The sequence below is a fragment of the Macadamia integrifolia genome, chromosome 5 (genome assembly GCF_013358625.1).
Source record: "Macadamia integrifolia cultivar HAES 741 chromosome 5, SCU_Mint_v3, whole genome shotgun sequence".
In the NCBI taxonomy this organism is placed as follows: Eukaryota; Viridiplantae; Streptophyta; class Magnoliopsida; order Proteales; family Proteaceae; genus Macadamia; species Macadamia integrifolia.
In genome coordinates, this window is record NC_056561.1 from 12449347 (window position 1) to 12477026 (window position 27680).

Below are 27680 nucleotides of genomic sequence, written 5' to 3' on the forward strand. Positions count from 1 at the left end.
GAAGATAAATAAGAAAATATAATTTATGAAAGGATTAATTGAATTGTGTTCTGCAGTTACGACTATCAATAAAACGAACAGAACAAAAACGCTTTGAGAAGCTGTTACTAGTGAGAAACTAATAATCCCACACATTAAATGTTGAAAACCAATACAAACTCCTGCATTTGCCTACCCAAAATAGTCACAAGAATTAATAGCTCCTACCCCAGTAGGTCCACTTCTTTGCAGGCTTTCCTGAGGCAAAGCAAAGTGTCCCTGAAAATTTAACAAGAAACTCCAAAATGAGATGGTGTGTAGCATACAATTCTCAACATAAAATTGGAATATTTCAAATATAAATTAAAAAACAAAATAAAATAAAATAAACAATACCATATCCATTAAACTCCTTGCCAACTACTAGGGAGGAACTATGTAGGTTACAAGTACAAAAAGGGATCCACCAATCATCTTTAACAGGTATTAATTTGAGATAATTTTGGCAATACGAAGATGGGCATTAAAAGTTTTTTGGTTATATACAGATGAAAAGTGGACAGAAAAAAATGTCACAAACAGGTATCTAAGATACAACTCATGTAGAACGCCATCATCAAACTGTTCTAGGCCACACTTAGTTCCTCCCTATATTATAAGCAGAAGGAATAATCATGTAACTTTCACCCGAAGACCCATATTCCATTCAAAATATGAATATGAAACCAATTAACTGCAATTCATCCCCTTCTCAAACAATTATGGGAGTGTTGATATTTGATAGCTTAATTTTAAGGTCCCTCACTGTTATTTTTCCAGTCTAACCAGGAGCCTTAAGGAGAAAAGCAGTAAAGCAAAGAAAACAATTGGGAATAAGACATAGTATAGCAGCAGCAGTAACAAAACAAAAACAAAACAAAACAAAACATTAATATCACACCGACATACAAAATTCTACCTGGGGGGAGTTCCGGTTGGTCAAATGGGGAACAAAGGGTCTTCGCTGCTCCCATTTCGCCTTTCGTCCTTGCTTTCACATCTTTCTCAACTTCCTAGAAAATTACAAAGTCATCAGGTATGATCATGAACACACAATATAAAACCAGTACTTTGGGAACAACAGTCAGCTGCTTCATTTCAGACCACCTTAAGAAAATAAAGATATCCTTGAATTTAGAAACAACATAACAATGAAAATAGGTATTCAAAGGGCATCTGTTGGAGCCTGTTGGGGAAGGAAACTCTGGAAGGACACAGTTTCTATGTTACAGAGACTCAACAACAGAGTGGAGTCAGGTACCAAGGAGGTTTGCATACATTATCAGGCATAACAGAGCAAAGCCGGATGAACTGCTAATTCAATTGGGGAGCCCTAGACAGCTAATGATGTTGCAGATCGGATGGCTAAAAAGGGTGTTCAAAGGGCCTCAGCCCCTTCTGGGATTCTATCACACCATACCAGATAATAGATTCTCTGTTTACATGCCCGTGTCAAAAATTACCCATTTTCGATAAATTATTTTCATCAGTTATTACCTTTTCAAAACAGAAAAACTAGAAGATCAATAAATTATCTTCATCAGTTATTTCCTTTCAAAAAAGGCAGGGGGTAGGGAGAAAAATTTGGAACAGGAAGATGGATAGGTAACAAAATATGGGCACTAGTACTGTGCTGTATAACCTGTATAAACAGTTCTATCAAATCAAAAAATCAATGCATAGACCAGTTGCTTTGAAATTCTTGTTATCCTTCATAAAGATGAACATAAAGTGCATTTCAGGAATAAATCCTCACTATCTCATGCCTATCCCAGACAAGTTTTCACTTCAACACCGTCTGACTCCAAGACAGTGATGACAAGGGGTGGGTTAAATCCAGAACCACACTCCCCCTCCCCGCCACTAATGATTAGGGTAAAATACAATACCTTATTGGGTTAGAATTAGGTATATTCAGAAAATTCCAGAAACCACCCTAGTTACCTTGTGAAACTGGTAAGCCATGCGCGTGTAAACAGGGGATGGTTTGGCTTGAGCAATATTTTAAGAGGGTTGGGTATGGTGTAGGTGAAACCTGCCCAGTTGCCATGCCTAGATCCGGAGCAAAAAAAAATAGAGTTCCAATTTTTTCTTCTGCTTTATTAAAAGAAAAAGAAACTAATAAAACCTCTTATTTTAGGCTAGCAAGGATTTCTTGATACTTTGGGATTAAAATTTTTATTTAAATCAAATTTGAGTCTAATCAATTTTAGCATTAAAATTTTCTTCTGTTTTTCTTCTCTTTTTTTTTCTTTTTCTTTTTTTTTTTTTTTTTTTCCCCTAGATTATGATGCATGAATGCAGTTTTAAGTTCTATGTTTCTTGTTAGATGTAAAACTCAAGACTAGGCCTATTTCCGACACTTTTTCGAGTAGCTAAACTCTTCAAGTGCAGAACTTGTCTGCTTTGCATGTTTCGGTGACATCTGAAAGATTATTACTTGATGTTTCCAACGAGACCAAGATCTTGTAAATCAAAGCAGAATTGTGAAATTTATGTGTTACAGACCAGTATTACATGGCATGCATGGGCAGTTGCATGGTTCTTACATAAAAGAGTGGTTACAAGGTATCATGCAATGGGTAGTTATTAGGAGTGGGTGTTCTACTATGTAATGGGTCGTTGGTGTCATAGGAGTTATATGAATATGGAGATAGTAGATTGGGAATAGAGTACATGGACTATGTGGAGAAGTGGTAACTATTCTTTTAACTTATATCTTATCCTATTTAATAGGATAGAGAATGGAATGGACAACATTATCACCTGACAAATTCTCTATTGAGAAAGAGGATTGACAACCTCCTAATCATGTCAAATAACCCCAAAATTATCTCAGTTGTTACCTATCCTACCATTCTCACGATGGGTAGATGCACGGCCAACCCGTGCACATACCATTATGTCTAAAATCAGTCTGATGAGATTTATGATTTTCGGAGTCATAATTTGAGTAAGAGTCCAGATTCTGAGTCACAGAAAGGAAAATAGGAGCCAAAGACTATCTCTGCACCCCATAGAAATACGAGATCACATTTCTATGCATGGTTCAAGGTTCCGGTCAAAATATCAATGCATTGACAAATTATTTTGGTTTCGAGTTGGCTCGAAACGAAACAGTATGTGGATCACAAATAATAACAGAGTTATGAGTCTTTCAACTAAAATTTTCGACCGAAATGCCGAAATGCTAAAATGACCGATATGCTTTGATTGTTCAGGTGAAAGTGACGTTACAAAGCCATAGAATATATACCTTATTTCAATCAAAATTTCGATCAAAATTTCAACCATTCCTGCATTTCAACCAAAACCTCTGGGAAGCCCTAGAAATCTCGACTATTCCAGCATTTTGATCGTCTTTTAGTGGACATCTTCTCATACCCAGCCCTCAAACCATATCAACCCAGTCCACCAAGTAGCTACGGTGGGTTAACACTGCATCTTCCAAGCCCAGTGATCCATATCTTAGATTGGGTTACCTAGAGTGTGCCGACGATGACACCTATAGGGCTGTTGTGATGGGTTTCAAGCATTTCTTCAGGCATACCATGACATGTCCATCATTTGTGATAGACTCGGAGAAAAGGTACGATCATCAGCAGCAATCTTCTAGGGGTTTTAAGCCTTCCCTCACCGGAACTCTATGTGATATTGACATAGGCATTGGGTGTCAGAAGTTTTACTGATTGTCTATGATGACACTTTTTGACATTGGTCTATTAAATGATTTTCTGCATTCATAATAAAATTTCCAATTGCTTTTATTGAATATTGTGTTTTCTACTATTAAATTATGTACAGAACAGGTTCTATAAAACAAATGATACAGTAGGCTACAATGTGCAGTACCAACCTAGGGTACAAAGCCAAACTACCATTTTTAATGTAGTTTTTTTTTTGGGTTCAATCTAATGGCTTGACTATGCATAGCCATGCTTAAATAGGTTTCGGCGTTTGCCATGAACTTTCAGGGAAAAAACCAAACTGTTTGGCCACTGAAATGTTCATTCCAGTATTTTGGTCAAAATGTGCAATATTTCAAACTGAGTTTTTCCATGTTACAAAATATTTCAGTTCCGACCAGAATTTTGAACCTTATTTCTTTGGAGAGAGAATTTTTGAAATTGAGAAAAAATATTGTGGAAATTTCCATATTTGAAAGTGGATTCTTCAACTATCACTTGTGATGGGATTCCTTGAAATCTCTTAAGAGAGAGATCTAAGTTTACTCCTTGGTTCTCCTAAGCAAGGTTCCATTACAATGTTTTCAAAATGTGGTAGAACCTACTCTTCAGATCAAGGAATTGGCAAGAGAAAGAGTTTTACAAGGAGATAGTGCACCACATCGACAAAGCAGGTAGAAAGTCCACACCATGACTCTAAGTAAGAACAAAATAACACTAGATTTTCCACAAAACCCATGCTCAGTTAGAACATACCCCAGGTTCCCCAATCAATTAACCAAACACCACTCCCATACTGTTCATCATCCTCCATCAACACAAGAACCCCCCTTCTGCAAGGCTTGATTTAATATAGGCTTCCCACATCCACTAATGTATCTGATGTGACAATCTTCCCCACCAAATTAACTGACATGAGATTTGCCTTATCCAGCAAGGTAGGGCATTTCTTTGGCAAAACCAGTCACCAAAGAGCAGAATGACTGCAGAAAGGATAAGATCAGTAAAAATTGGGAAACCCTCTGAATCAGATGGCGAATCATGTTATGAGCAGGAAACAAACTCAAGATGGATTTTCTGAGAATCATCCATTGATAAGAGAGAGATCCTTTCAGGAAACCTATGGATTAAAAAAAATAAAAAAATAAAACTTCCCAACACTTCCATGAGCTCAAAAGTTTGCAATAGCTAAGGTGAAATTTGTTAAGAGAAGAAAAGGGGAAAAGAGAAGGGTTAACTCATCAAAATTGTGTCTAATGATCTAAGCATGATGTATGGGGTAGAAAAACAGGAGCAGGTCCAGGTGATTATAGGGGGAGGAATGATGCCATCAAGCCAATGTGCCAATGCTCAACAACTGACTCTTAGGCTTGGTTTTAAGTAGTGATTTTTGCATGCACTGGATTTTAGTCTCCAATGTTCTGTATTGCATTAAGTAGGAGTGTAGGACAAGGAAACTCATACAGTTTTATGGAAGGTTGTTAGAAACTTCTCTTAGTTTTTGATGGTCATTAGTACTCTAGTACGTAATCAATAAATTCGTAATTACAGAATTGATTGAATGGAATTGTTGATAGCTTCACAGTTTTCATGGTAAACAGATCTATGGTTCTCTCTTATGTTTATAATTCTCTTCACCTCAGTGAATCCTTCAAAGCAGGTCAGACTTCTCTCTGATCTTTGGTATACTGAGGTTTAAATTTTACAACCTGCTACACCACCAGAGGGTGGACCTTGGCGCAACGGTAAGGTTGCTCCATTGTGACCTAGTGGTCGCAGGTTCGAGTTGGAAAACAGCCTCTCCGCAAAGCAGGGGGAAAGGCTGCGTACATTATGACCCTCCCCAGACCCTGCAGTGGCGGGAGCCTCATGCACTGGGTATGCCGTTTTTTTAACTGCTACACTGGGTACAAAGATGGTCTCCAACTCATTCAGATTTTCTTCCCCTGGTTTTGAAATTTTGTGTGATAGCAACCTTCCTGGAGGCGATTCAGCAAGCAAATTTTGAGAGCCAACGAATCCAAGTGCTGTGAGAATTGGACTGAATAACAAATCTGGGTCCTTGAGTTCCACCAGGTATTCCACTCTGCAGTGATTTTTATTAAAACCTCCAAGTGGTTCGTTTGGGCTCTATTGGCTGGTTTTAAGAGGTCTAGGTTCAGAATATCCAATCAAAATCTCAGACTGATTGGAGATATATTGGGTGAGATCTCTCACTCTCTTCTGGCCTGTGTCTACCATTTCCCAGGTTAGGGATCACTCTTGATTTGCAGCATTTTTGTTGTTTAAAAAGGCGGCAAAATTATCCCCTATATTGTAAGAGCCCAACTTGCAGAAGTTCTCTTGTAAGTTATCCCAAACTGAGTTTTATTTGCAGAGAAATCCCTAAACTATTCATTCAAGCTTCTGTTTAACCTTTCCTAGAAGGTTCAAATATTGAACTGTAACTACAAAACTTCTCTTATTACGTTTTATTTGGAATTTCTATAGTTTGGTTGGGTAGGCCTAGCCAACCTAATTAGAGTTTCGAAACCTTAGGATGCATCAAGGAAGCTAGCTGAGCTTGACTGAAAACACAACCAAATGAAGTATATTAATCAAGGTCCACTTAACTGATATGCTGGATCTACACTTCAAGATGGTCCATGAAAGATAAATTGACTCGAAGACTATCAATTATCCATAAGAGTTCACTGAAAGCACTATCGAAGACTATCAATTATCCATAAGAGTTCACTGAAAGCACTAACTAGTAAATTCTGAGCAAATTTCCATGTCTAATCCTATTTCTCCCGATAAAAGTGAAGTACCAATAAAAAAATCATACTTAAATAGGGCATGAGGATCACAGGCTGAGGAGTTTGCATCATCAGAAATGCTCAATAGCACATGAGATCTCCCAACCAGTATGAGGCATAATTGGTAGCATCTTTTGCATTCCATGCAAACTATAATATTACTGCCCCTTTAAGGTCCACAAAGTAATGAATAATAGCCTATGTTTAAACTCCACGAATATGCAATATTAAAAGGGAAAGAGTGATTGCACCAGATATCCAGTTATTCAAACTATTCATACAATAAAAGTCGAAACTCAATCTTTCGTTTAAAAAGTTAATCATTAATCCAACAAAAATAGATCCAGATTCTTTTCTAAATCTGCAGTAGCTTTTCTTATTCAGTATCCCACATTTCAGCAAAATAAGAAAAATTAACATGGAGAACATGATTCCGTGTAAGTCTAGTCTAGTTCTTCAACCATCATAAAACTTGCCTACAGTAATTCAAATGGCAAAAGCATACAATCCAAAATTTAGTTGCAAGTATCACAAAATGATAGCAAGCCTATTAATCAACATGAAAATGTCTATGATAATTCAAAATATAAAACAACAAAATGTATATATTCCTTTGTAGTTATTAATATGATAATAAAGGATAATGTACCTCCTCATCACACCAAGGAGCTAAGATCATCTTCTTTTGATTTAGTGCTTCAATGAATTCATCCCATGTATGCACCACCTTAATGTACTCATCCCGCTTTTGTTTTGCAGCATCAAACAGGCTTTGCTGAATATTAGCCAAAATTTCTTTTACTTGCTCAACCAAATTGGACATAGGTATATCAATTTTTGCCGAATTGTCACGGCGAACAGCACGAACCTGCATAAAAGTCAACATATCCGCTCATTCTCGTGTGCATGATATGTAGCATTATACTAAAAGCATGACTATGACCCAAGAAAAAAAATTATAACATATCTCAACCTGCATATTCTGCCATTATTATTGCAGCAATGCATGTAGAATCATTAGCATTAAAAATAGGACAATTCAATACAGAACCAAGATAAGTAAAATCAAAATATAAGACTGGCTCCCACTTTTCTTTATGGGGAAGCCTAGAAGATAGATCAGAATGCTTCACTTGTTTGCAAAACAAGATTTTTATCTTCATTTCCCCAACCTTGATTTTACTGTCTAGCATCAATTCAAAGCTAGCAATACAAGTACCAGATCCCACACCTCAACATCCATCTTTTAATCTCCCAAACCTTGTGTTAGTATCTTGATATGTGTCTGTTTCAAATCCAGGTCTTAACTTGTGTGGTTGGGCAACTTGATTAATTTATAAAGGAGAATGTATCTCATTCACGACCGATATTTGATAACAGGAAATCTCATTGAAGCAACCACTAGGGGGTTCCTCCTTGGAGTTCAACAAGCGCAAGTGAAGCGCTGGAGCATTAAGGAAATGTGGACCAATTCTGAAGAATTATATAACTTTTTTTTACCAAACACCCACTTCATGGCCTTGGAGCGTAGTCCCCCTCCTCTTAGATGTACATAGTACTCTCCCCTCTCCCTCCTTTTGGCTCGGGCCCAACAATGAAGTGGTGGTTTTTCTGGCCTACCTAGCATACAGGGCTATGGTTAAGAAACAATTTCTGGATTGCTGTAAATTGGATAACACTGTTCTTACTTCATTACTTTAATTTATTTTCTTTCATTCTCTATCAAAAATAAAAGATTGTTATCTTCATGAAAAATGAAATACTGTAGTGACAGATATAAACAATGCCTGAGCATCCTCCCCCCTCTATATGTTCCATGCACAGGAAACATTGTTGTACATTGATTCATTGGCAAATAAATTGTAATGTTATCCATTACGCTGTTACTAAATTCTTTTTACCAGATAAGTCAGCAGGTACCTCAGTAAATAAATATACAAAAATATAAGATGAAAGAAGAGATATGGCTAATCATTGATGGTCCAATCCATTGTATAATTATGCAGTAATAGCAGAGAGCTAAAGTGGATGCTAGACAATGAAAGAGATGAAAAAAAAACAAAATAGTTTGTGACAATAGATGAGAACAAGGATAGCCTTGCAATACCTGGCTATTAGCAACATCTTTGGGCCCGATTTCAATTCTCAAAGGAACACCTTTCATTTCCCAGTGCGAGTACTTCCAACCTGGTGAGTAGTTGTCTCTAAAGTCTTCTTCAACACGAAAACCAGCTTCACTCAACATTTTGACTGTTGCTGAGCAGGCATCAAAGATAGCTTTTGTATCAGCATCTTTGTATGGCACAGGGATCACAACAATTTGTGCAGATGCTACCATAGGAGGCAATACCAAGCCTTTATCATCCCCATGAACCATCACCATTACCCCAATCTGTATGTTACAAAGATATAGGAAGTATAAATGTAGGATAATCATCTATCAATATTTGAATTTTCATCTGAAGTGCATGGCATGCAAGCAGTGGGCCATAAAGGTCTATATCTAGTTGTATCATAAACCCTGGATAGATTCCCGCTTCACCTCTTGCTTTTACACTTACAGTTGGCAGGCTGCCCAATCAATTATAATCCAGGGGGGAGAAAGATATATACTCTGCAAAGCAAGCATCTGAACCAGTAAAAAATTGAAAAAACATGGGTTTTTGAAATGAAGTGAAGATGACTTATCCTTAATTACAGCAAGATATGGACTTCTTATGTGGGTAATAACCAAACTTGATTTCAATGATGCAAAAGAATCACCTGATCCATGTGTACCAACACATAAGCATGGGATAGAAAATTACCTTCTAGGTATATCATTGGGAGACAATCCAATTATGCCTAGAAGAAATGTGTTTTGAGGTGTTTTCACAATAGCCCATAAGGAGCTGGTCCTCCCTTAATTAATATTCTGCAGTTATCTTCTCTTCTCTTCTCTTCTCTTCTTCTTCTTCTTCAATCAATGTCTCTTGCCTCACTATCAATACTCCCCCTCTGAACACTAATTTTTTTTTCACTACTCTTCTTCCTTCTATTCTTCCTAATTTTATTTTCTACTGCAGTTTAGCTCTCTTATCCCGTTTTCTTTAAATATCCTGTGCTATCATGTACTGTTAACAGTAATTTTGTTGTACTTATTTAAACCCTAATCAGCGTGATCCCTTTCCCAGTGCAACGAACATAAATGTACTATTAAGGAGGAGTGACACAATTCAGACTGGATGAGCTAAAATAGCAGGGCAGGCCTAAAATGACTTTGGAGAAGTCGCATCAGAAGACATGCAAGGACTAGAGTTGACAAAAAGTATGGCTCTGAACAAAGTTCAATGGTCAAACAGGATCAATGTAGCAGACCATTACTTGGGATATTACCTGATTGGTAGTCCTAAGTCCTAACACTTTCCCAACATCCCTTCCTCGTAAATTAGCCTTGGAAATCTAAAACCCTAGGCTGTCCTAACATCAGTACTTAATATCACAACCAACAAATTGATGAATCAAAAGATAGGAAAATTCTGCCCCAGTAAGACTACGAAATATTTGAGTTACAATAAAATAAAATAAAATCTTCTTGGGGGGAAAGGGGGAGGTACATCTACTTGTGGAAAAAACAAAAATCCATAGAATTACCGTTCGGGTACTATATGCCCAGGAATTCTGCCAGGCCATAGCTCTTTCTCCCTTCTCATTTTCGAAGTTTATTTCAAACATTTTTGCAAAATTTTGACCCAAACAATGAGAGGTAGCTCCTTGTATACCACGACCAGTGTTTGGAATAAATGCCTAGCAAAAAAAAAAAATTGGCAAAAAGTAAGATATCAAAATATGGACAGGGTTTCAAGCTTTTTACAATCAAGTAGACCATAGAGGAGATCCAATTCCAGAATTATTTTGAATATGATACAAAGAATATACTTAAGTACCTCAACACTAGTTGTGTAAAGCCCTCCAGCAAACTTTTCCAGCTCACTCTTCTTCCCCTTGATAACAGGAATTGCAAGATATTCTTCATATATCCTTCTATAAAGTTCTAAAATTTCAAGAACCTGAAAGCAAACAAACATAATTAATTACATACACAGGCTTTACGAACAGAAACATAAATTAAGAACATGAAATATTATTAATGTACATAATACAAAAACAAACTTGGGAAATAAATGTCATAACCAAAACATAAATTAAGAACATGAAATGTTATTTAAGAGTTTATGACAAGCTTTTTGGCAATGTATTGCGGATTTGAAACACTAAATGGTTTCACACTTTGTTAATTCTGGAATGCTCTCCAATTTTATCATTTTTTATCCCTATGCATATTTCAATCGCTTTTACTGAAAGTAGGTATTGTAGGACTAAATTATGTGTAGAACATAGGCTATACAAGGAAGAGGATATAGTATGATACGGCGTACACTAGCAACCTAAGGTTCAAAGCCAAACTACCATTTTGCATTTTTTACCAATCTAATCATTCAAACATGTCTAAACATCCTTCAATAAGAAATCCCTCAAGTTTCAGGGCTAAATTCGTATTTTGGCCACCTAAATGGACCAAATTTCAGTGCCATTTTGATCACTATAGTTTCGACCAGGGTCGAAATCCTATTTGAAACCCAAATTTTGAACCTTCGCTAAATGTTGGGACACCAATAGACAACACAGAAATAAATGTAGCTGATATAAGGTTGTTGATATGGATGAGTAGGGAGTCCAGAAAAGACAAATAAAACTGTGCCACGTGATTTGGTGGTTGCTTCAATCCATGATATGTTGAAGAGACGTTTGATGTGGTATGGGCATTTACCGGGAAGCCTTTAAGTGCATAAATAAGAGAGAGTAATATGGCACAGAAGCATTCACCAAAAATTAATTGGGAAGAAATAGGGAGAAAGGATATGAATAGATTTGGGTTGACCACAAACAGGGCCTTAAACAGGACAGAATGGTGAAACAGGATCCCTACTGCCAACCCATTTAGTTTGAGTTGGGCAGAGAAATGCCATTAGATTCTGTTAGCATGAAATGGCATTCTTTCTATTTTATGAAACTTTGACCTTGTCATAAAATCAAACATCATTAAGATGTCATTACAACTATATTAGCCTGTTAAATAAAACAAATAAAATAAAACTAGAGACTTCATTGGCCAACATCTTAACTCTAAATCTCTAATTTAAAATTATCCACACCATGACCCTCTCCTCTCCCTTCCACAAAAAAATAAAATAAAATAAAATCCACAAATACCTGCAAAGTACAAGAAGATAATTGGGGCTAAAACATAAATAAAAAAGGAATAAGTTGGGCAGGGAGAGCGAAAGAGATTGGCTTCAAAAGCATTCTTCGCCAAGAAATAAGTTGACCTAGAACCTCAGCATACAAGGATCCCGATCACGTATATTCTAACGTGCCAATATGATCAAAGAGGAGGGTGGAACACACCGAGCTACTGCTCTATATAAAGCACGCTAATATTTCAAGCTTAATAAGGGAATTCACTTTGAGAAAGAAGCCTTAGAAGTGATGGACATCCACCTCTCATTTAAAGGACGATGAAAATCAAGTTTGCCAAGATGTTCTTCCATCCTTCTCCATTTTCCATTTTCTCACTACAACCAACTTGTGTTGCAAGGGCTATGTCAAGAAGATCAAGAATCCTTTTCAATATATAAAATAGGAACCTAACCAACTCCATATCATACCATCTAAAACAAAAACGAAAATTAGTAATGAAAAAGGAAATACCTCTGTATCTGCCTCTTCCTTTGTAGCAAAAGCTGTATGCCCTTCTTGCCAAAGAAACTCACGACTCCTAAAATTACATGTTAAAGTTGCCAGTTAATAAATCACTGCCTCACTAACCAGGACCCAGATGTCACTAATAAAGCAAAAAAGAAGTTAGCTTCCCACTGACAGAGCTGTGATAAAAATATTCCTTATACAGGCTAATAATAGTACTAGAAAAGAGAAGCAAATAAAGTGGACATCAAGTATAATGTAGAAGGATAAAGATTTGGTCTAGAGTCTAGACATAGTGTTCAAGATTCAACAACCTAGTAACAAAATGCCCCCCCCCAACTCGCATACCAGAACTGAAGAAATTTTCATTTTGGTGAGACAACAAACTTAGTGAATCTAAAGCAAAAGGGTTATTAAAGCAAGAAGCGCGTAGAAAGCACCAAGCACAAGCCCAAATTCTTCAGCGTCAACCAGTGTAATAGATGACACAGCCTAAGCTCCATAGCCTACTAGAAAATATGGAACAGGCTTTATTTACTCAACTAGAGCAAGCCACTAATGCAACAATCAATGAACAAAAATGGCATATGCATTGTTCAGCTTTGTTCACTAGAAGAAACAATCAACCACAAAGGGGCACAACCACACAAAAAGTGTGTCCATCATTGAAGTAGCACCATGCCTAAAGGGGTCAGGGGATGCCCCTGGCCTAAGGTGCAATCAGCATATCTGAGGCACAAACATTAACAACATTGCAAAAAAGAGGTTAGCAACTGAGAATTGACCCAGAAAGCATTGTAGCAAGAAGGCTTCATTGTTTGGGTTCTTTCCAAAAAGAAGCAGACTTGACCAGTGCCCTTCTAATCACATACTTTTCTCCATCGGCATTTTCAAATGATGTATAGTGTATTCTTCGTGCAAACAGAATCAAATATGGAGAAGAACAGAACAAAAAATTAACGTCATTTCTGTTCTCTGTAGTTTCCGTTTCTCAATTTCTTGCTCTTGATTAGTTCTCTGTTTCTTTAACTTCTTTCTTTTCTGTGGTGGGTTCATCGTGAGCTGAAAGCAGCTGGAGGAACTTTTGTTCTTTTTTCCTAAAAGGATACAAATCCACCTAAAAAAAGCACAGGAACCCCAAAGATGTCTGTTTCTAGCAAAAGACAATTGATGCCGCTGCTCTGAACCGATCAATACTAGATATCTGAACACAAATATAGAACTCATGTTGTCGTCAGATCAATTGAAAAGAAGGCAGAGAACAATTGTAAGTTCAAAGAGAAAGCAAAACCCTAAGAAGTGGAACAAAAGTGGAAGGAAAAGTGAGAAAGAGAACGAAAAGTACCAAAAGGAATCGAGAGGAGAAAAGGCTAACGAAAACAGAAAGAGAGAGAGATGATGGGGACTGAGAAGCAGTAGTAGTCCGACCTGGAGGGAATACAGTAGTTCTGTTCATGGGTGCTGAGATTTCAGCTCTTTTAATCTTTACTTTCTTGTTTTGATTTTTGAGTGATGGGAGATTTTAGAAGCCATGTGGAATAGGTAGGTACATAAAACTTAGTAGCCCTACCCATTCATAATACAAGCATTCCTTAATTTTTTGAATTTAAAATACCTACAGCTCATACCCATACTCATCCTAATCCAACTAAATGGGGTCAGGCTACATGGAGACCCTTTCTTCTATCAACTAAGTTTAAAATACCTACAACTTGTTTTCTGGTTGTCCTTGTTGGCAACCTCGGCCACATGGCAGCCATGATGTGGCCAGCTATCATGAGGTGGTAGCGATGCCGTAGCAGCGTTCGGTCTCTCTGATGAAATGGCAGTAGTGTGTGATGGTGTTTGAGTGCTTTGGTTCAACCATGGTGGGTGGTGCATATTTCCAGGTCTGATGAATGAAGAAGTTACAGCTTTTGCAATGTTCAGGGGCATTTTGGTCTTTTACATGGCTGAAACTGTTGATGGGCTGTTCTAGAAGTTTGTAGAGCTTCGAGTCGTGATCCATACCCTTTTCATTTCAGCTCAATTCGAATCCGTAGGAAAGAGTTATGGAGTTTTCCGCAGAATCAGTCTAGAAAATTCAAAATTAATATTGGAATTTGCTCTCGGGAAGGTCAGGGATTTTTAGCATTCTTTTTTTTGGAATAGAATGCTTTTGTGAAATTGTTGAAGTTCTGGTCAAACGAGTCAAATGGGAGTTTCTGCATATATTATTTGGGGCGGAGGGGCATGTATGCAATTTTTGCGGGGACTTTTAGAAAGAAACATTGAAGTCAAACCTACGCATCAATGGGAGCTTGACAACACCTCTGCTAATGACATAAGCGCCTGACGAAGCATCAGATTACATCAGCACACATATCCAAATCTTGCAGCTGAGATCTCCTCCCGTTACATGAATCCAACGGTCCAGATCTGAGGCACCTTTTGAGGCCTGATCACTGTTAGCAAAGACATGTTTAAAACGGAGTTCCCATTTTTTACCATTTAAAACATGTTTTGTTGTATGGTTCCCAAAGATACGGGAAAAAAGGGCATACGACAAGCATTCCCGTTCTATACACATAAAACATGTTTCCTCCTTTTTTTTTCATTTTTCAAGGCTTGACTTGTTGAACATAATGTCTACTTTATTAACCATATCTCTCTCTCCTGAACTCCGATCGATCTGATTCTTTCGCCAATATGAAGCTAAATCAATTCCCTACATTTCTCATGATCACATTCAACTAAAAAATTCAATGCACAGACCCCAAAACTGAGCTACAAAGTAATCCATTTGCTGAAAAATGTTTCTAAACTGAAGACTCCCAACTCTAACTGAACATGCATCACTCCGGGAGTGTTTGACTATGTTAACAACAATGAACAACATCATAGCCAATCCACATTGCTCAATAAGACTTTGGATATGTGTGGTATATGAACTTAGAATTGGGGTTCGATAATATCCGATGATACGTCTTAGAACTTATAATGAGTTATGGGATATATATGCATTAATATTGGATGTTATAGTTGTTTTGAACATTAGATGCAGCTATTCATGTAATAATTCTATAATACAGTTATTTTTTGTCCCTTTTTTTTTTAAATCTACAAGTTTAAAACCCGTTTCATCCGTTTTTTGTTTTTTGCTGATCTTTGTTTTTTTTTTACCTTTTTTTAGCGTATTGTTCAGAATTTTTCACTGTTTAAAACCTTTACCGTCTGTTTCTGTTTTTTTTTGCTGCTCCCCTTTTTGCTAACTATGGGCTTGATCCAATGGTTGTAAGCCATGTCGCTACTCCACACGCCACCAGCACATCCTACACCACCCGGAAAGATTCCAAATGTTTGTCTCGCATTGATCCGACTTCAAATGGCCATAACTTTTGATCCACAATACCAAATTGATCCATTCAAGTTGCTACCTTCTTATTTTTTCCGTGCTCTATTCATTGGAAGCCCTAGACCGTGTTTTGAGCTGAAAAAACCAACGGTTTTGAAAGGGGAAGTTCCCCCTTTGTTAGTTGGCCATTGAATGGGTATTGTTGCTTTTACTCCATTAATGGTGGTTTGAGAAGGTAGTTGAAGAGCTCTAATAATTCATTGATTCCAAACCAAAAGAAGAGAGAAACGAAGAGAGGTTGGCCCCATTGTGCATTAAAGTGTAAGAAGACAAGAAAGAGGCCTTGTGAGGTGTCATAATTGTGTTGCTTACCTAAAGATTCAAGTTTCCTACTCTAAAGGGGAGTTGAATATTGCAGTGACCAACATGCAAAGAAGTGCTCTGAGACATCTCTGTGAACACCAGACAAGGGTTGTGAGATTTGCCATCTTACAATTAATTTGTCATTACTATTTTTGATAATGTATGAATGCTAGCAGTAGGAGATTATTGTTGTGAAAGCATCCTAGCATAAGCTTGATTATAGGGCAAGTTTTATCAACTCATTATTGTTGTTTAATCTTTGTAAGAGGTGTTTAGTGGGTGCTAGACATCGAGGGTGGATGCTCCCTTGCAGTGGGTGTTGCTATCTCCATTGGCACCATTTGTGCCCTCTCAACTGGAAGTTGGGAAAACTAGGTATGGGTGTTTCCAACTATAGTTGTAGTTAAAGTAGTGTATTGAATAGGTACGAAGCTATTACAGGCTCTACTCAATAAACGTAGGCATCTTGCCAAACCTTATAAGAATCTCTATATTGTGCTTGTGGATTTAGTATTTGTATTGTACTGCTTAGAAGTGCGTGGAATGTGGAATGTAGAATGGATGCGCACACTAGGGAGTGTCCATGAGAGGTTGAGTGTGCATACAACTGTGTGTTTGCAGACACAATGTTTGCATAGATTACCAAGTCAGCCCTTACACTCAGTGAAGAAGAAAAATTGGATACATTGATAACTAATTCACCCCCCTGGTCAGTGTTTGCCAGGACTCGACACAACTAACAACATTAAACTACTACCAAATAAAAGGGACTGGTTTGTCATACACTATGGGACCCAGAGGCTAGTGGTATGGAAAGCATGCACTCAGACTCATGGGGTGTCCAGCAAAGACTTTATAACCACCCATCAGTAAAACCACAATGGCCATAAAGAGGCTGTTTTTAAGCACAGTTAAATATCCAAAAAACTGTACAATGGCTAATCAAAAACTTTTGAAGGCTGGCCCCTTCATGCTCTACATTGGATGATGAATAACTGATAGTCAGACCTGTCGATGCAGGTTGGCATGAGAGAAATGGTGATGCAGATAAGTCACTTGGGCTTATTTTATTGCAAATAAGCCTTAGGTTGTGTTATATATATGTTGGGCCTTTGATCCCATGGGTTTTGTTTGAAATGAGCCACTTTAATGGGCTTAAAATATGGATACAAGGTAGAAAAACGGGATTTAATTCATTAGTTTAGTTAATTACTATTTAATTCAATAAAGGCTCATTAGGCCATTGGTCGGTTGTAAAGTCCTATATGGACTATTAGTTAGTTAGTCCTACTCCATGTTGGAATCATAAAGTCAAGTCCTAGTCCTATTTTGAATTCCTAGTTGTAGTAGGAGTGTCTAATCATATTGGGAAACTAGCTCCTAGTTGTAGTAGGAGTGTCTAGTCCTATTGGGAAACTAGCTCATAATAGTAGTTTGATTGTTATTCTACCCTCTATAAATAGAGGAGCCTATGTACTTATAATTTCATAATTTAATGAATGAATCATTCAGTGATTACTCTTTCGCTAAAAAAATTGTTATTGAGAAGTAAGATGCCTAAACCTTTGAGGGGTGTGATACCCAAAACCTGAGGGGTGAGATACCCATTCCTTTATTCTCTTTCACCCTTCTCAACCCTCCATCGATTCTTCTTTTTCTATTTTTATTTTTGTTTATTGTTAATAGAAGTTCAGGCCAGTTAAAGCATACAAAATTAGAATCAGCCAGCCAAAGAGTTCTTGTTCTTGAAGCCAATCGACCCTCATTACTGCCCAAGTTTGAGATCTGATCTGCAGATCCTTTGGAGGACTGGTTCTATACTCTAAGAAGATCAATTGATCCTCTCTTGAAGGTTATCTGAAAAAGACAAGTTGTTGTTCCTGCAGAATTCTTCACATTCTCTCTCTCAAGTCTGAAAATCAAAAAAGCGCATAACTCCATAACCAGCCGTCAGAAACCCTTCATATTTAGGGGTTGTTGTACCCTCCCTAGGGACAATCTACACCAAAAAGTGCAGCTCAATCGGACTCCCACAAACCTGACCACACCTTTCTCTCTCCAGCTCTATAGAAGGTCTTTCTCTCCTATCGGGTTAGGTTTTGGGCTAGTTTTGCTCCTATATGGGTATTGTATCCTTGAGGATTTATTTGATAGTAATATTTCTTTGTTTCTAGTTCCTATTTGTATTGTTTGGGGTTATAAACTGCAGAGTTAGTTATTTGTAATCTACTCCTGCATTATATGACATATATCATTTTACGATTTTTAAGTGCTTAAAACCACAACACATATTGTTACCTCATCGTAATTTAGAGCAAAGGATGACAACCTTTTCCATCATGTGGAGCATTACAACAAAGAAGAAACATTAAGAGAACATTTACAAATCTATGCATTGAGAAAGACATGGCTAATTTTGTTGAATTTCAACCTCAAAAAACTTATAAGAATAATATCCCTATTAATTAATTTGTGCGATTAAAGTGCCATAATTTTTGGCTTTGTCTGATCTTTTGCCAAATTATCTGAGCTGCACTTACTTCTTGGTAGCTGGAGTTGTGTATTGCCAATGAATTTAAAGTTCTCATTTTTTTTCAATATAAACATTACTAGTCAACCATGAAATGCAATAATAGAAATTCATCAACAAATAAATGGAAAATTGAACTACAGGTTGTAGGTTGAAAAGGAAGTACCGAATAAATGGAGTAGGATGGCTGAACTCCCAACGTACAACATTGCACCATTGATTAAGCTTCAAAGGCAGGTCCCGGTGTCCTCTGATCCATTTGGAATAGTAAGGATACATGACAGTCTCACTTGTGGGACGAATGGCTATAGGTATTTCCAAGTCAGAACTCCCAGATTTTGTGACCCAAGCAACCTGAAAAGACCAATAGGCACTGAGAATATGAGGACAACCAAACCACCCATTTCTATCAATTATTCATTAAATTTAAAAAGAGAAAGAGTATACGAACATAGAAAGTGAGTTTTTCCATTACGATTGAAGATAATTTTGGAGAAACAGTATATTGATAAAGATGGTTTCTTACAAAGTCGAGACCCATCATGATTGAAATATGGGGGATTTCTAATCCTCTTGGTATAAGCAAAATCCATCACACACCATAAAAAGTGCAAAGTCGCTTAAGAACTGGACCACCAATCGAACCAGACACCAGACATACAACAATTGTTTAAAATATGGAAAGTAAACTCTTCAAGACGAAAAATGCAGGGACAAGAATGGAAAGGGAGTGCCTTCCTAGTTCCTAACACCTTTACCAAGCAACAAAAGTAGTTTACTGGATGAACAAATGATACATATGATTCATGGTAAAACTGTTAATCATAAAGGCTCTGTCAGGTTGCAAGTAAAGGGAAATCAGGTGTACCTAACTAGAAATCTTAACCACGAATGGTCAATAAACTTCTCAAATTAAATCATTTTATACTTTCTCATTTCCAAGGAATTTGGTTATAAGTAAAGTACAACTTCATTATCAGATATAGAATGTTATTGACATAGTTAGGACATCATTGCCAGAAATGACCAAAAATTTCCATTTATTTTTTAAATATTTCCATTTCACTTAACAGGGCCAAAGAAAATATACCCCTGAAGCTGAAACATAATGAGAAAACCATTTCCCTAGTTTGTAGAGATTGCTGAGTTTTAAGTTGCAAATCATGGATTTCCCTAGTTCAGGGAGAAATTTTGTTTTAGAAAGAAAATCATATCAAACGCATTTAAATTCTTACCTCGGGAGCAAAACCTTCAATGTGATCCTTCTCCCTTTGTAAAACACCAGGAGATACAAATAATGGGAAGTAGCAATTCTTAATTTTCATCTTCTTTATTTCTGCATCAAAGAAGTCCTGCACAATGAAAATATAAAGTCAACATTGGAAAACATAAAATCAAAACCGAAAAACATAGACAGATGCCTCCATCAACACAGAAAGAGACACATACCTCCCCAACTACCGAGACACATGCATATTCAGTGTTTCATATGATTTCAAAATATTGGTATAATGGTCTATTAAGCTGAATGTTGATTTAGGCAAATTATGTGCTTTTCTCACTGGCCGAGGTGAAGCACTAGGTTGGTGCCTGAATATGTCCAGTAAGTAACTTCAATCAGGCACACCTGATTGGTCGCTTGGGTTCAGGCAACAATCCCCCCGGATGAGTCTCTGATTGAATACTATAGGCACTTCTTTTTAAACATAAGGTGTTGCTGTTGTTACCCCCATTGGCATTTAGGTTACTATCTTGCACCTTATGTTATGTTCACCACATGATTACATGAAAGAACAAAAGAACCCTGGGTTTCAGAAAGGGCTGAAAGAGCACAAAAGAAGACTAGCAGCTTATAGCCAGGGAAAGAACTAAAGTGGGGAAGGGAAGGAAAGAAGGATAAAGCACCATGGTGACCTATTATAGTAAAAATTCAGAGCAGCTAACCATCAGATTTACCATCACAAAAGTCACTTTTTCTTTTTCCTTGCACAAACCCCACAACCACCTCTAGATAACACCCCATTAGTTATTATCTTCCACAGGACAAAAAAACTTAGCTCAAAACAAAGTTGGGCCAAGCTGTAAAGATCCTCTGCAGCTGCAAAGATGAACCATGAACACCAAAAGTACCCACAAAATCTCCCTGTCCACCAGGTGAATCACAGGACAAACACAAATGATAACTGATGAGGCAAAATCCATACTAAATAGAACAGCATGTATAAAATCTGCAGGGTGATTTGAAAAACCTAACCTCTAATGCTGTAAGACCTCTCCATAGCAAGTATTTTATTTAGGGGAACAGCCCATGCAAATGCACTCTAAGGGAAGCTTTAAATTTCCAAATCAAAGTTCTGCTTATGTTATCAGGCCAGGGGTCATAAAGAAAATCATAATATGCCTTCATAGAAAATTAACCCACCATAATTCCATAATCCTCAATTTCAACTGATACATCCACAGGAACACCATATAGGTCTGCAGCGAACTTGCAAAATCATTAATCTCCAAGTGCAGTAAATTTCTTTTGAAGAACTATTCCAATTCAAATTTCTATTGCATACTTCCATGTACTGTTGCACAGAAATATTCTCTTACCACCACCAGATTTTAACGCCTCAGAAATGCCAAAGCAAGTGCGACATCACAAACATCCACCAAAGACTTCATCCTGGAACCACCCCACCTTATAAAAAATGAGATAAAAAATGGTCCATATTTGTTACAATATGTTTCCATACGCCCACAGTATGGGAATTCTAAAACCTCAAGAGTCCCAACCCCTTTCATCAACAACATATTGACACCCAATTGAACTTATCAAAAAATAAAATACTTGCACACAACTAATAATCTTATGGGGCCACCAGCTCAACAATGAATCTCCAATGCTAGTTAGCCAAAGGAGCTATTATCGTTTACATTACAATTCTAATAATACCCATTTTCACTTCACTGATGGAATTTCTTCCTTTTCTCTTCGATCAACACCAATACCACAAAAGGTTTCCAACAATTTTATCCATCTGCTCATATACTCATCCTAGGCCATTCGAGATAGCCAATGAATAAACAGGAATACTGCTTAAAGTACTTTTCAATAAAGTTTAAGGAAAAATGGATATATAATGTAGGAGTAGATTACAAGTAACTAGCTCCGCAGTTTATAACCCCAAACAATACAAATAGAAGCAAGAAACAAAGAAATAATCATAGTTTTTAAGGCGGTAAGGCGACAGAGGCATTTGAGGGTCTTTCGGAGCGCCTTAGCGATAAGGCGGGCATAAAGCGTCGCCTTATTGACTAAAGCGTTCTTGTGTAATTATTTTATAAAACCAATCTATTTGGCTCAAATCCTAGTTGAATCCTATTACTCATATATTAAATAAATATTAAAGGTTCATATGCAAATCAATGTAAGATATTCATCAAGAAAACAAATCAATAAAGTGAATAAACTAAGTTCATCTTCATTAATCGTCAATCATCATAACATATTAACATATAATATAAATACATAATTATGAAACAAAATTATAAATATAAAGAAAATAAGACATAAAAAATACAAGTATTTATTATACTTACCTCTATGATGCCAAAATGAGTGCCTAAGCCCTAAGGTCATCCACTATATTTCTACTCCTGTCAAAGAAGAATGAAGCTCATCGCTGCCGGAGCAAACACACTGCTGTCGGAGCAAAATGGTCGCCTAAATCAATGGTTCTTCCTTCTTCCTTGTTCCTTGATTCCTTCTCAAAGCCTTTTCTTAAAACCCTTGACAAAATCCAAACCCTGTTTGTGAATCGTGTTTTTGTTTTGTTTGTTTTGGTTATTTTTGGTGGAGTAAAGCTGATCCCATACATCTTAAGTGTTAACAAAACCATACACCTACCAATAAAAAATCTATATTTGGAATCTTCATCAAGTAATTTTAAAATATGTTAAAAAAAAAAAAACAAAAAAACCCCATAAGGCGCCACTTCACGTAAGGCAGAGCACTGCCTTACCATCTCTAGACCGCATCAGTGCCAAGGCACTGGTAAGGCGACACCGTGGCAGCGCCTTAAAAACTATGGAAATAATACCATCAAATAAACCCCCAAGAACATAATACTCATATAGGAGCAAAACCAACCCAAAACCTAACCCGATAGGAGAGAGAAGGCCTTCTATAGAGCTGAAGAGAGAAAGGTGCGGTCAGGTCTGTGGGAGTCCCATTGAGTTGCACTTTCTGGTGTAGATAGTCCCTAGGGAGGGTACAAAAACCCCCAAATATGAAGGGCTTCTAACGGTTGGTTATTGAGTTATGCGTTTTCTTGATTTTCATACCTAAGAGAGAGAATATAAAGAATTCTGCAGGAACAACTTGTCTTCTTCAGATAACCTTCAAAAGAGGATCGATTGATCTTCTTAGAGTATAGAACCAGTCCTCCAAAGGATCTGCAGATCAGATCTCAAACTTGGCCAGCAATGAGGGTCGATTGGCTTCAAGAACAAGAACTCTTTGGCAAACTGGTTCTGATTTTGTATGCTTTAACAGGTTTGAACTTCTAATAACAATAAACAGAAAAGAAAAATAGAAAAAGAAGAATCGATGGAGGGTTGAGAAGGGTGAAAGAAAATAAAGAAATAGGTATCTCACCCCCTCATGTTTTGGGTATCACACCTCCTCAAAGGTTTAGGCGTCTCACCACTCAATAACAGTTTTTTTAGCTAAAGAGTAATCACTCATTAATGTATTCATTCAAGTCTGAAATTATAAGTACATAGGCTCCTCTATTTATAGAGGGCAAAATAACAATCAAACTACTACTAGGAGCTAGTTTCCCAATATGACTAGACACTCCTACTACAACTAGGAATTCAAAATAGGACTAGGACTTGACTTTATGACTAACATGGAGTAGGACTAACTAACTAATAATCCATATAGGACTTTACAACCGACCAATGGCTTAATGGGAATTTATTGAATTAAATAGCAATTAACTAAACTAATGAATTAAATCCCGTTTTTCTACCTTGTATCCATATTTTAAGCCCATTAAACTGGCTCATTTCAAACGAAACTCATGGGATCAAAGGCCCAACACATATATAACACAACCCAAGGCTTATTTGGAATAAAATAAGCCCAAGTGACTTATCTGCATCAATATATATCATCTCTTCCAACCCAATGTTCTTTGTCCCATCCTCCAATAGTGGAGATTCCAAATACTTACCATACCCAGTTAGGAACCAGAAGGAACTCTCAAATACATAAAAGGCATTTCACTTACCTTACAGAACAATAGTTTGCCCCCAACTCCGTCACTCCCTGGTCAATATTGCCAAAATCGACCAAGGTACTCTTTCGCAAAGTAACCGTCAACCCTTTAAAAGCTTCAATGAACCTCAAAGTAGAACTTAGGTGCAAGCACTTGATTTTTGGTGTAGAATGTCCTTCTATTAAAGTTATGGATGTCCTACTTAAGCAGAAACAATGTAGAGGGTAGAGGAACCAAGGGCTCAGCTCCTTGGTCATGAAAGGGAAAGATTTCAAAGGAAATGACATGGTTGTATGGCAGAAACAAATTCTCATTTGTCTTCCACAGAAAGAAACAGAGTTTTCTTTTTGGGGATAACAGGCTCTAATGTGTTACCTTATCACCAAATACCAACCAAACAAATAGCAACTGTTGTTCTTCACCCAACTGGGAAAACAGTTAAAATTGAATTTACATCTAGGCTACAAATATCCGGATTGAATCAAAAACCTAGCTACAAGGGCAGGCCAAAAATGGCCATATGAGAAGTGGTGAGGAAAGACATGCACAGATTAGGTCTTGCTCCAAGTATGGAATCGAATAGAGCGAATTGGAGGTCCAGGATCAGGGTAGTAGACCCCACCTAGCTATGTTTTACTTCTTTACTATTCATGTGATTTGTTTCCTTCCACTTACTTTTCCTTTTCCCAGTCTTTGCTTGGATTTATGTAGCCGACCCCATTAAGTTGGGATAAGGCTTTGTTGTTGTAATAAAAACCTAGCCATGCTAAGGCTTTGAACTGTTGAAAAGCGAAGCCTGTCAATATTTAGGCAATAATTTTCCAAATCACATGATAATTGTTAGATTCAGAAGTCAATCAAACATAAAAGTGGTCAAGATGTATATAAACTTTTATTCGTGTTCAGTTGCTCACTCAATGCTCATGTCTTCCCTCTCCACTTTTTCAATGACATGGGGTACCAAAGGGAAATTAATGTTCTGCTATATTTTCTTTCATTCAAACCCCCCCCCCGGTCTCCATGATCATGGAATTAAATGATAAATTCTTTGAAGGATTCTCCCCATCACCATCTTTTGAGACCTTGAGGCATTTGATAGGATTGTCATAGAATCATGCGAGTCTCAAGATTTGAAACATGAAATTCTTTTGACATAAATAGATTTTAATTAGAGTATACTAGTTCCTCAAGGAGTTTGGAAGCCCTAAACTGAGGATGTGGGAAAGAATTTCCCTCAAGTCTTATGTTCTTTTCTCTTCTTCTTTTTTTTTTTTTTTTTTTTTTTTTGGGTGGGGGGGGGGCGCTAGGCATTATGTTTTTCTTTTTTCCAGAAACATATACTTTATCACAGTAATAGATAAATAATTGTTCATTTCCATATCAACAACAAAGGAAAAAATTATAAGTAAAAAAAATTAATTGTCATCGCACTTACATGCATGGCTTCCCAAATTGCAATCGTCCACGGCCTTAGAATGTAACAACCACTAATGTCATAGTATTCAATTAATTCACTACTAACGACCACCTGTATGAATCGAGTCAATAATTAAAATAATTGGATACAAAGTCTAACTTTGTAACAGATAACAGTACTATTTTTTCTACCCTTAAATTTAAGAAAACAAAATCACAAAAAATAAAGCTCCCAGCTTTCTCCCACTCCCAATACCCAACCCCCCACCCAAAAAGAAAAGCACTAGATACCTCAGAATACCACTCCCCAAAATTCTCATCCTTCTTGTAAGAGAGACCAAGACCGGTCTCTTTTTTAACCTCTTTCTTCTTCCCTCCTGAAAAGGTTAAAGATTTACCATCAAAACAACTGGAAAATGATAGCAATCAGAATGAGACTTAAGTAGTGGAAAACTCACCACTTTTTGCACCGGAGTTAGGAGTTTTCTTCTCTTTGCTGGCCATATTCAAACAATGCCCTAAGACTTCAAAAAGTAGAGACTCTGAATAAGTTAAGCAATAATAATTCATACATATAAATAAACAAAACAAAACCAAAAAATACTTACGGTAGAGAAATGGTAAACATGGATTTTATTCTCAATCCAACTGATACGGAGCAAGTAATACTAAAATACAGAACCTTTTATTGGTTCTTGGACATAGAGGGAACATCCGTCCAGGAAATTTTTCTATGTTACATACATTAACACTTCAGAGCACCTACCCACTTTTTGGAACCAGAACCAGGCAGAAAACTGGAAAGAAATCTGTCCCAGTTAGGCTGTGAATGGCAATGCTTCAATCCCATATTAGTATTTCGGAGTCAGAACTATATTTTGTGTTTCGATTCATTTGGAATACTTCTGTACAAAAAAATATTGTATGGTAAAAATTGGGGAAAAAAATATTTCTGCCACTAAAAAAGAACACAAACACATGGAATGCATATTAACATAAGTATATCTTCTGTTATGTGGTGGTTGCAGTGGTGGTGGACCTGTTGAGGTGGCAGAGGTGGTGGCATTGGCAGTGGTGGTGGACCCGTGGAGGTGGCAGAGGTGGTGGCAGAAGAGAGAGTCGAGCTCAAAATTCGGGTTTGTTGGGTTGGTTTTTGTTACAAATTTGTGTTTTTTTTTTTTTTTTAAACATCAAATTTGTTTTTCCAACAACCAACAACTGTGTTTTTCCTTTTACCAGGTTCATTCCACAAAAACACAAAAACAGACTGGACATCACATATATGTTCTATTCCAAGATTTATTCCAAAAAACACCAGAACCGTTTCTTTTGAACGTTGACATACAGAATAACCAAGTCTTCAACAAAATTGGGAATCTACTGGGAAACACAAGTACTAGATACAGTCACGGCGTCAATTTGACCCACTCTGAACATGAAATCCAATCTGGTTTTGGAAGGCCATTCTCAAACTTATCACATCTCCAAACTTATGTACACGGATTCTGCAACAGGCACCCCATGGGCATAGGAGTCAGGAGTTCCAAATAGGCTTTCATTTTCGAAGTGTTTTAAAATTCCAGACAGACCAATCATCAAAGTAGCAACGAGGGCAGTCTATTTCGAGATATTCAAATTGGTTCTGCCAACCAAACTACGGTTCTGAAAAACATACCTAGAAGTAAATCTACATCCTAAACTCAGGGAAAAACTATAAAATCTTAAGTTTGACAGCCAAATACAATAGTCAAATTGAAGAAAAGGACGACAGTGTAGTCTCTCCAGCTGCATTAATAAATCGAAGTGCTATATAGCTCACAGTATTATCATAATAAGACGATGAATACAGATTGGACAGTGAAAACCAACCCAAACAAAATTGGGAAGAGTAACTTTTGGTCTAGAGGAGATTCCGATTTACACTTTACAGACATAGAAGATAGAGGCAGTCTCCGATAGTCTCATCTTCAATTGTAAAACTGGAGGGAAGAAGGCGAACTAAAAATGTTGATTACCGAATTAAGAAGACGACCTTGCTCTTCCAATTGCCCAAGAGTAAATGGAGGGAAAATAAAAAAAAAAAAAATTACCTGTTGATGCTTCGTTTCCACAGATAAAGAGATCCCTCTCTTATTCTTCTTCTTCTTCCTCCTTTACCAGTTCTGCTCCTTCTGCAGATCTTCTTCAACAATCAAGAACGCCACTGGGAGGAAGGAGAGGCGCTGTCCTTAACAAATGGTTTTAGGGTTTTGCACCAGGATGGATGGATGGATATATGGCGTAAAACGTAAACAACCTGTATGGACCATGATTACACCGGCCGGTTAGAGTTGGTCTTTACTGATGTCTGGTTTCGAAGGGTTGTCGGACCGAGTGATTTGGTTCTTCAGTCAAACCATGTTTGACCTCTTGGTCTGGCCCTGGTCCGTAGAAGTAAAACCAGTAACGGCTGTTAAGCAATTGGCACAATGTGTTAAAAACTGCTCAAAATTTGAAAATTGCAATACAATTATACAA

General features: G+C 37.2%; 1 protein-coding gene across 3 annotated transcripts; it reads right to left on the minus strand.

Annotated features, from left to right (window-relative positions):
• On the minus strand, positions 1–27443 carry LOC122079272 (proline--tRNA ligase, cytoplasmic). Of its 3 annotated transcripts, XM_042645608.1 has the most exons (14): positions 27254–27442; positions 25930–26068; positions 25622–25687; positions 25455–25540; positions 25183–25275; positions 19710–19826; positions 18641–18828; positions 12254–12320; positions 10429–10551; positions 10136–10288; positions 8610–8894; positions 7152–7370; positions 938–1031; positions 1–258 (listed from the first exon to the last, which is right to left on the minus strand). In XM_042645608.1, the coding sequence occupies exons 3-14, from the start codon at positions 25665–25667 to the stop codon at positions 194–196; spliced, it is 1536 nt and encodes a 511-aa protein (XP_042501542.1). In that variant the 5' UTR covers positions 25668–25687; positions 25930–26068; positions 27254–27442; the 3' UTR covers positions 1–193. The 3 variants fall into 3 exon arrangements, with proteins under 3 accessions (XP_042501542.1, XP_042501543.1, XP_042501541.1); XM_042645609.1 differs by lacking the exon at positions 25930–26068 and having other exon boundaries at positions 25622–25681; positions 27254–27443; XM_042645607.1 differs by lacking the exon at positions 25930–26068.
• Between the last annotated feature and the right edge of the window lie 237 nt (positions 27444–27680).

Coding starts and splice junctions, on each gene's coding strand:
- LOC122079272 (XM_042645609.1), bottom strand. CDS start 25,667: ATGGCCAGCAAAGAGAAGAAAACTCCTAACTCCGGTGCAAAAAGTG. Junction 8,895..10,135: donor GGGCATATAGTACCCGAACG/GTAATTCTATGG, acceptor TGTAACATACAG/ATTGGGGTAATGGTGATGGT. Junction 1,032..7,151: donor CTCCTTGGTGTGATGAGGAG/GTACATTATCCT, acceptor GTAATTTTCTAG/GAAGTTGAGAAAGATGTGAA.